At 52.2% G+C, this 10,360-nt stretch overlaps 1 protein-coding gene across 1 annotated transcript in view; it reads right to left on the reverse strand.

Annotated features, from left to right (window-relative positions):
- bcl3 (BCL3 transcription coactivator) overlaps positions 1-9,289 on the reverse strand; it is a 71,619-nt gene extending 62,330 nt beyond the window's left edge. Inside the window, exons 1-2 of the mRNA XM_059968851.1 lie at positions 8,545-9,289; positions 4,413-4,587 (exon numbers count right to left, since the gene is read on the reverse strand). Of these exons, the coding sequence (XP_059824834.1) occupies positions 4,413-4,587; positions 8,545-8,848 (479 nt within the window). The 5' untranslated portion in view covers positions 8,849-9,289. The remainder of the gene's footprint in view (positions 1-4,412; positions 4,588-8,544) is intronic.
- Between the last annotated feature and the right edge of the window lie 1,071 nt (positions 9,290-10,360).

A 10,360-nucleotide genomic window follows, 5' to 3' on the forward strand; every position in this document is an offset into this window, starting at 1 on the left:
GGAGAAAGGGAAGGAGGGGAGGAGAGTATGGAGAATCAAGTGTTCTGCAGCGGGGATTTGTTGTGGTAGTAAGCACTTTTATTCCAATGCCAGTCAGTTCGCCGCTCCCAAATGGGAGGAGTTCACTTTCTGTGAAACCAGAGTTGTCAATAAGGTTCAGTCGAGTACCCTGCATGCTGGCTTCCTGGTGTGCCCTGCACTCTGCCTCAGTATCAAACACAACATGGCATCAGAAGTGGTGATCGTTGATGAATTGGAGCTACAGACCAAGTAAGATCTCCAACAAGAAATAATTTACAGTAAGACTGTTCTTGTTCATCTGTGAAAAATAGGCAGAGAATTATTTTGTTCAGGTTGATCTGAGAACTAGTCAGACTCGTGAGGCAATGCCTTTGAACTACATCCAAAAGACGAGACATTGCAATAATCAGTAGGCCACCCGTCCGTGAAGTACACAAAGGCCCAGACATAGCAGAGAAGTCAGAGAAATTAGTGAAGACTCTTGGGGGAGAGGGAGAAAAGAAATATTTTGTAGTCCAAATAAATGAAATAATGAATAGACAGACAAACAGGAAAATGGAGTAAATGCCAGCAGTACCTACAGCTACCTAATAAAGCTCCCTGACAGTTGATTTCTCCAAATCAGGGGACTTTGAGGGATGACTCAAACGCTTCGAGAGATTTAGGGTTGCAAGCAATCTCACTCAGGCTTCAGACGAGCATCAAGTAAACACACTGATACACTGCACGGGTGACAAAACAAATGGTATTATGGGTGGATTGGGTCCGATGTGCTCAAAAAAAGGTGTAGAAAACAGTGCAGGACAAAATCAAAGAATAGTTCACAGGAAAGCCAAAGCTGATAGATAAGAGGAAACAAGGTGCAATCAGAAAGACTACAAAAAGAGGAACTGTAAAGCTCAGCTCAAACAGAACAGACAAGCAAAACAAAGAGCAGGTAAGATGTCCAACTGCAGGAGATGCAACGAGTCTCCATCCCACGTCAAAGAGCTCTGTCCAGCAAAAGAAGTGAAACGGCACCAGTGGAATCGAGTTGGCCATCATAAAAGCCAATGTCACACAAAAACAGATTTTCAGGAGACCAAAGAAGATTCAGACAAAGAGAGAGCTTTCCTTGGGGAATCCAGATTCAAATAGACAGGGCTAGAGTACTATAGTTCAGTTGCAAAATGAGCAGTGGTGTTCAAAATGGACATTGGGGCAGATGTCACAGTCATCCCAAATGTCTGTTCACAAAACTGATGAAGAAAACAGTCATTACTCTAAACCCAAAAAAGGAAGTTCTCATGGAGCCAGGGAAAATTAAGCTCAATGTGAAAGGAATGTTCACTACTTCCATGTGTGAAAATGAGAACCGGTTCAAAGAGGATATCTGTCTTCTCACCACTAATGGGACAACATGCCATCAAGAAGCTGAACCTCATTACAAGGTTAGATTTGTTGAACAATGTTCAGTGGCAGAAGTACCCGGAGTTGTTCACAGGCCTGACAATACTGGAAGAAGAGTACCTTATCCAACTGAGGCCTACTCTCTGACCACAGTGAGGTGTATACCAGTCCAATTCATGAACAAAGTCAAAGCTGAACTAGAGAGAACGGAGATGCTTGACATCATAACTAGAGTGAATAAACCTACTGACTAGAGTGCAGGCATTTTGCCTGTTCCCAAGCCAAATGGCATGGTTAGGATCGGTGTTGATCTGACAAAATTGAACGTGGTGACGTGGGAGAAGGTTATTCTGAGCTCTGTTAAGCACATATTTGGTATGCTGGATGGAGCAACGTTCTTCACCAAACTAGATACAAACTCAGGGTTCTGGCAGATCCATTTAGCCCCCGAGTCACAGAAGCTCACAACCTTTATCACACCATATGGATGAAATGCCTTCAAGAAACTCCCTTTTGGCACCTCATCAGCCCCTGGACTCTTTCAGATGAGTATGACCAAATTTAGGAGGGTCTGGACAATCTACTCATCTTCAGAGGCTCAAGTGAGGACCATGTCAAAAGAGTGGAAGCAGCCTCTGAGAGAATGAAACTGGCTGAAATCACCCTGAATGAAATGAAATGAGAATTTTCAAAGTTGGAGGTGAAGATCTAGGCCACCAACTGTCCTCAGAGTGCAACTAGATTCAGACAAACTGGCAGGAGTTCAGAACATAAGATATAGGAGCAGAATTAGGCCATTTGGTCCATCGATTCGGCTCCATCATTTCATCATGATTGATCCAATTTTCCTCTCGGCATCAATCTCCTGGCTTCTGTCCATATCCTTTTATCCCTGACCAATCAAGAATCTATCAACCTCTGCCTTAAATATGCATAAAGACTTGGCATTCACCACTACCCGTGGTAAAGAATTCCACAGATGCAACACCCTCTGGCTAAAGAACTTCCTCCTCATCTCCATTCTAAAAGGACACCCCTCTATTCTGAGGCTTAGTCCACACGGAACAACCTGCGAACGTATCAGAGATCCACAGTTTCCTTGGAATGGTAAGCCAGCTGGGAAAGTACATTTGGCAGAGAAAACAAAGCTGCTCTCAAGCTGAAAAAGACAAATATCTTCTCACTGTGGATTACTACTCACAGAATGTTGAGATGTCCAAGCTGTCCTCTACATCCTCAGCAGCAGTTACACAGCACCTGAAAACTGCATTCACTCGAGACACTGGTGACAAAGAACGGTCCACCATTCAGCTACTCAGAGTTCAAAGCTTTTGCTAAAGATGACGACTTCAAACTTCAGACAAGCGGTCCACAGTACCCACGATTACAACGTTGGAAATTCCTTTTTGCGTTTTTGGGTAAGGTGAACTGAATCGCTCAATTTCAGTCACTATAATTTCAATACAATTCTATGGACAACAAGTAGCTACCCAATTTTTCCTTTATTTTCAAGAAGGAGAATTGTTGTATTAGTTAATAGTGTTATTCCCATACCATTCAGTTAACTGTTCCCACACTGGAGGAGTTAACGTGGTGTACAAGCAGGTATGCCAATAAAGTTTAGTTGAATATCCTGCAAGGCTGGTGTCTGGATGTCTCTCTGCATTATCCCGCAACATCAAACACAACAGATCCAAAATATTGACAATTCCAGATTCTTCCCCCTCCCCACCCCTGCTGCTTGAGCCATTGAATTCCTCTAGCAGATTGTTGTATGGGGGGAGTAGACAGAGTGGGGACACGAGGAGGGGAACAGAGGGGGGATCGCAGAGGAGGGAACACTGGGGGGGGTGACATAGATGGGGACTCAAACAGGGAGAGACAGGGGACAGAGGTGAGGAACACAGCGGGGCACAGAGGGGGGCATAAAGGGGGGGGGTGACAGAGGAGGGCCCACGGGGAGATAAAAATGGGAGACAGAGGGAGGAAATGGGGGTCACAGAAGGGAGCAAACAGATAGGGAACACAGAGGGGGGACATAGAGGGTGGAACACAGTGGGGGAGACAGAGGGGTGATTTTAGTTGACAGAGAGTTGTGCAGGTAGGAGAGTGTGATGAGAAACAGAGAGAGCAGTGGAGGAGAAGAGAGAGAGTGGCAGGAAACGACATTGTGGAGTGAGCTCTCACAGGGTGAACGAAACCTCACCATTTCGGGTAAGAGCAGACCACAGACAGTCAGGAAATGGTTAATGTGCAAAAGGTTTGATGTCAGGGACGCTGAGAGGGCCCGGTGTGGTATGTCGCTGCGGTGTGGGACAGGAAGGAGAGGGTGCTTCCCCTCAAAAGGGGGGCAGAGCAAGGCAGGGGACAGGGTTCAAGCAAGAAAGCAGGTAAATGACACCCCTAAACAGTAGGCAAATGGGGAGGGGCTGAAACAGAGGGTGTATTTGCCTCCACATTACCCAGCCCATCTCTCCCTACCAGCACCCTCGCTGTCTCCCACTGGCTTCTGACAAATTACACACCCTGTGAGCTGTGGGAAATAGTGGGGGCAGAATGCATCCCTCACACCCCTCCTCTGTCACACCACCCTCTTGTTCCTCCCCACTAGTACAGGCAAACTACACAGACCCTGTTTGGGTTAGGTACAGAGCGGTGGGGAGTGATCGAGGCAGACAGTTATACCTCCATCCTCTTCCCATCCCCAAAATCTCCCCTCAATCACATATGCTTACTTCTCAAAACACAACCTTCCCATCTCCACTCCTCTTCCCTCCATCCCCCTCCCTCCTTTCCATTCCTCTCCTCTTCCCTCCCTCCCACTCCTTCCTCTCCTCTTCCCTCTCTCCCCCTCCTTCCTCTTTCCTCCCCTCCCTCCCTCTCATTCCCCTTCCCTCACCCTCACTCCCTCTCCACCTCACTCCTCACACCACTCCCTCCCTCTTCCTCCAACACCTCTCCCTCTGCTACGTCCCCCACCAACGGTGCTCACACTGACTTACGTATCGCCGTCCTCATCCTGGCGTGTTGCCACGGCAATGTCCGAAGCCAGGGGGTCGCCCTGAGGGGGGAGGAGGAGGGAACAGGTGGGAGAGTGGAGGCCAGCCAGGCCACTGATGCCGAGGGGTGGGTGTGTGGGTAGGGGGCAGAGGGGTAACTGTGCAGGGTAGTAGGCAGCTGGGTCCAGGGTGAGGGGGAGGAGAATGATAAGAGAGAGAGAGAGAGAGAGAGAGAGAGAGATCAGTCACACCCTGTTGTAAACCCTCACCCTCACACCTACTGAAACTAGGATCCTCCTGTGCACTGACACAACACCCACCTCACGCGCATCAGCTCCAGAAGGGGCATGACATGACACCAATCCACAGCATTATCCTGTCCATTCAATCCTAACTGTGCAATCTCCTGTTCTAGTGAAGATTGCTGGGAGTGTGTGACGGGATGGAGTGGAGGGAGTTTCGCCCTGTATCTGACCCCAGAAATGTGTGATGGAATGGTGTGGAGTGAGCTTCTCTCTGTTGTAGACCCTGGAAGTATGTGACGGGATGGAGTGGAGGGAGTTTCGCCCTGTATCTGACCCCAGAAATGCATGATGGAACGGTGTGGAGTGAGCTTCTCTCTGTGTAGACCCTGGGAGTGTGTGACGGGATGGAGTGGAGGGAGTTTTGCCCTGTATCTGACCCCAGAAATGCATGATGGAACGGTGTGGAGTGATCTTCTCTCTGTGTAGACCCTGGGAGTGTGTGACGGGATGGAGTGGAGGGAGTTTTGCCCTGTATCTGACCCCAGAAACGCGTGATGGAACGGTGTGGAGTGAGCTTCTCTCTGTTGTAGACCCTGGGAGTGTGTTACCATAAAACCATAAGATACATGAGCAGAAATAGGCCACTTGACCCTTCAAGTCTGCTCTGCCCTTCCACCATGACTGATTCTATCTCAGTCAACCCCATTCTCCTGTCTTCTCCTTGTAGCGTTTGGTCTGACTAACCAAGAACCAATGAGATATACTTAATGTCCTCAAGATCCATCCATACCTGTGAATTCCACAGAATTCACAGTGTTTTCCCTGTGGCTAAAGAAATTCCTCCTCATCTCCATTCTAAATGGATGACACTCTATTTTGAAGCTGTGCCCTCTGACCCAAGACTCACCCACTGTAGGAAACATTCTCTCTACCTCCTAGGCCATTCAATATCAGATGGGTTTCCATGGTCAGATCTCATTCTTCTAAATTCCAGTGGGTACAGGAGCAGAGCCATTATGTTAACCCTTTCCTTCCTAGATTCCTTCTCATGAATCTCCTCTGGGCCTTCTCCAATAACAGTGCATCTTTTCTTAGATAAGGGGCCCAATACACCAAGCGTGGTGTGACCAATGCTTTATAAAGCACCAATGTGACATCCTTGCACTTATATTCCTGTCTCTCACTTCTTAAAAGAGTAGAGAGACAGTTGCAATACTCTAGTCCTCTGGAACCAATGTAGTGAGGACCATGCGGAGGGAGCTTCACTCAGTGACTGAACCTGGGAATGTGTGATTGGAGAGAGCTTCAATCTGTGATGGGATGGTGGAGGGGTAGTCTCACTCTGTACCTGACCCTGGGAGTGTGTGACAGGACGGGGCAGAGGGAGCTTCACTCTGAAGCAGGCTGTACAGGAGCTGCAGAGAGTGATTTTCTGGTCTGAAAGCTCTGTGATGAGGTTGGTGCTGGTCTCCACGGACCAGACAGTATCTGCAGGCAGGGAACATTAGGGGATTTTGTGAACCCCTGTGGGGACGGTTCACCTCCACCCGCTCCTGGTCACAATGGTGTTGTTCAATGGTGGAAAATCCCCCTTCAGCACGCATGAGCAACCTTTGAGAGGAGAGGGGATTCAGTGGGTGGGGTGGCGAAGAGGGAGCTCCACGCTGTGGGAGGAGTGGTGAGTGCTGCACCATGGGAGGGGCCGTGAGGAGTTAGTGCCTCACTGAGAGAGGGGCGGTTAGGACGGAGCGCTGCACAGTAGGATGCCAGTCAGGAGGGAGGGAGATGTTTTTGACACTACACTGACATCCCTCTGTTGCCAGTGTTGGACACCCACCTCTGACAGAATTCCCAGGCAGGTTCCTGTGGGATTATTGGTTCAGATCATCGTTGTGATTCCCACATTCCCGCAGTAATACTGCTGTTCCGGGTTGAATTTCGAATCAAACCCCCATTTGCCCTCATTTCCCCCCCCCCCCGACCCACTCCCAACACTCTACAAGTTGGTGTTCCTGCTTCCCCTGGCACACACAGGGCATGCAGTGTGACCCAGTGGAATCCAGTCTGCCCCCCAGCATGATGCCCTGTCCAACCTGCTAACCTTGTACTGTCCTTGATGAGGCAGGCTTGTCAAATCACCCTCCTCTTGGGTCACGCTTCACCCTCTCCTCACCACTCTCCCCTTGCAACCCTCCCCCCCTTGGGTCACTCCAGACCCTCTCCTCTCCACTCTCCCCTTGTATCCCTCCCCCCCTTGGGTCACTCTTCACCCTCTCCTCTCCACTCTCCCCTTGCATCCCTCCCCCCCTTGGGTCACTCTTCACCCTCTCCTCACCACTCTCCCCTTGCAACCCTCCCCCCCTTGGGTCACTCCAGACCCTCTCCTCTCCACTCTCCCCTTGCAACCCTCCCCCCCTTGGGTCACTCTTCACCCTCTCCTCACCACTCTCCCCTTGCAACCCTCCCCCCCTTGGGTCACTCTTCACCCTCTCCTCACCACTCTCCCCTTGCATCCCTCCCCCCCTTGGGTCACTCTTCACCCTCTCCACTCTCCCCTTGCATCCCTCCTCCCCTAGGGTCACTCTTCACCCTCTCCTCTCCACTCTCCCCTTGCATCCCTCCCCCCCTTGGGTCACTCTTCACCCTCTCCACTCTCCCCTTGCATCCCTCCCCCCCCTTGGGTCACTCTTCACCCTCTCCTCTCCACTCTCCCCTTGCATCCCTCCTCCCCTTGGGTCACTCTTCACCCTCTCCTCACCACTCTCCCCTTGCATCCCTCCCCCCCTTGGGTCACTCTTCACCCTCTCCTCTCCACTCTCCCCTTGCATCCCTCCCCCCCCTTGGGTCACTCTTCACCCTCTCCTCTCCACTCTCCCCTTGTATCCCTCCCCCCCTTGGGTCACTCTTCACCCTCTCCTCACCACTCTCCCCTTGCATCCCTCCCCCCCTTGGGTCACTCTTCACCCTCTCCTCTCCACTCTCCCCTTGCATCCCTCCCCCCCTTGGGCCACTCTTCACCCTCTCCACTCTCCCCTTGCATCCCTCCCCCCCTTGGGTCACTCCAGACCCTCACTTTTGCTCCAGCTCTCTCCCTCCCATCTGTGACAGTAAGTGTGTGTGAGATTTTAAGTATGTGTATGCATGTGTGTATGTTTGTGTAAGTGTGAAACTTGGTGTGTGTGTGTGCACGTGTGCACAAGTGTAGGATTTTACGGTGGTGTATCTGTAAATATGGTGTATGTGCCCGTGAATGTGAAATTCTGTGTGTGTGGTGTGTTTGTGTGAGTGTGTGTGGGGAGGTATGTTTGTGTGAATGTGTGTGGGTGTTTGTGTGTGTGTGTGTGTGTGTGTGTGTGTGTGTGTGTGTGTGTGTGGTGTTTGTATGTTTGTGTGAGTCTGTGTGCGCAGTGGGGTGGGTGGGTGGGTGTGTGTGTGTGTGTGTGTTAGTGAGAACACAAGACAGATGCACATGGGCATACAGATGTTTATATACAGAAACAGACTGACACACACTGAATCGCCCACCCTCTGAGCTCCCCTTTACCCTCCAGATGTTAGGAGTTCACATCTAACTACTTGGGTGGTGTGGAATCTGGGCACCCCTTTCCCAAGTCACCCCTGCATTGTACTCTCCCACGCTCGCTCTGCTCCCCGCTTTCCCCGTTCCCCCTGGAATCTCCACTCCCTTCCCATTTCCCCACTGCCCCTTGCCCTTTGTCCCACTCCCCATGGCCTCTCTCCACACATCCTGCACCATTCGCCATGGTTTTCATTGCTCTTGCCTTGTCCCACTCACCACAGACTCCGTCTTCACCCAGCTCCATCTCACTCCATCCACACCCCTTCCTCTTCCTCACCCCACGGTTGGGGGTTTTCAGGCGAGGACTCACCTGGAAAGTAGGGCAGGTGTGGCAGTCCAAAGGGCAGATACACGTGCTCCAGGCAGGGGGTTGTAGGGAGGGGGCAGCTGGACCCCTCCCCTCTGCACACCCCCCCTGGGGGGATCTCCGAGCGACCCCCCTCCCGCAGGTAGGGCCTCTTGCGGGGGGGCAGGGAGAGACTGGGGCGCTCCTTCTTGGCTGGAGGAGGTCTCCCCTCGGGAGTGGGTCCGCACCCCCAGCCCACCCGCTGCGTTCTGAGGTCCAGAGGGGCGGTGTGGGTCCGCTCCTCCATCCCCGGCTCTTCCAGCTTCATGGGGAGGGGTCCCGTCCCCGGGAGGGAGCGATCCCTCAACGCACGACCAACATCCCTGGCGCCGGGGCGGGGAGGCTCCCCCAGCTGTGGTCAGCTGTGGTGGGACAGGGGACTCGGTTCTCGTTGCCTCCCTGTCTCAGCAGCTGAAGCGGAACGATCCCTTCCTCTGCAGCAGGACCGGAGCGATCCCTCACTGGAGCTGAGACGAGAGAGCTGCACCGTCACCGTGGGACCGGTTCTCACACTCACACGTACGAGAGAGTCCGGGGCACACTCCTCTCGCGCGTACACACACTCACTGTCGCTACACTCCTCTATCGCATACATGTACTCTATCTCTGTCACTATTTTTCTCTATTTCTTTCTTTCTCTCTTTTACACACACACACACACACACACACACACACACAGAGGGGCGGAGTGTGAATCGGAAGCCGCTGTGAGCGGGACAGGCCGAGTCGGCAGATCGGGACTTCCCCGCAAACTCCGACTAATCATTGGCTGCAAGAGCTGAGTCGGGCGGGTCTTGTCCGAAACTTCGGGGAGGGAGGTGGAGTAGGGGGTGAGGGAGGGGAGGAAGGGCAGAGTAGACGGGAGGGAGCGGAGAGGAGAGGGAGGGAAGTCGAGAGGGAGAGGGAGAAAGGAATGGAAGCGGGGAGCGGAGGGAGGAGGGGGAGTGAAGGGAGGCAGAGAGGGAGGAGAGGGAAGTAGGAGAGGGAGGAGATGAAGATGGAGGGAAAGTGAAGGTGGGGAAGGACAGGGGTATGAGGGGTTTGGAAAAGGGGTGGGAAGGAATAAACGGAGGGAGGAGAGGGAAGAGGTATGGAGAGGGGAAGAGAGACGAGGGAGTGAGAATGAAGGAGGAAGTGAGAGAGAAGAGGTGAAGAGGGAGGGGAGTGAGGAAGGGAGAGTGGGATGGAGAAAGGGAGGCATGAGGGTAGCTGGGAAGGAGTGAGGATTAACCGTTCGGCCCCTCTATGTGTTCTAGGCATTCTCAAAGCTCCATGCTCGCAATTAAACTGATCCAGGGTTTCATTTCCCCTCTCTTACTGTTACGAAACAGACAGAGGGCCACCTGTTCACCAGAGAGGGGGTTACCCCAGGGTGATGCACCCATCTTGTGTGGCGTGCTGGCTTTGGGATGGGGGAGTGTCACACTGTACCAGGCTGTGCAACATCGCTTCCTCTGCCCCCCCCCCCCCGACAGAACGTAGCCAACAGTGAGCGCGGAGAGAGGAGGATAGTGAGAGATGGAGAAGAGGGGGTGGGGAGAGAAGCGGAAAGTGGGAGGAGAGAGGTAGCTGGGGAGAGGATGATAGTGGGAAAGGGAGAAGAGGAGAGGTGAGGCAACGAGAGAGGGGAAAAGAGAAGGGGGAAAGAAAGTAACGCGGGGTAGACAGAGAGTTAAGCAGAGAGACGGGATAGGAGAGAGAAAGGGAGGAGGAGGGTGGTGAGAAATGATAGTGCGGAACGTCAGTGCGGTAGAGAGCCGGTATACACGGGGCTAATGCA

Source organism: Hypanus sabinus, chromosome 1 (genome assembly GCF_030144855.1).
Source record: "Hypanus sabinus isolate sHypSab1 chromosome 1, sHypSab1.hap1, whole genome shotgun sequence".
Classification (NCBI taxonomy): domain Eukaryota; kingdom Metazoa; phylum Chordata; class Chondrichthyes; order Myliobatiformes; family Dasyatidae; genus Hypanus; species Hypanus sabinus.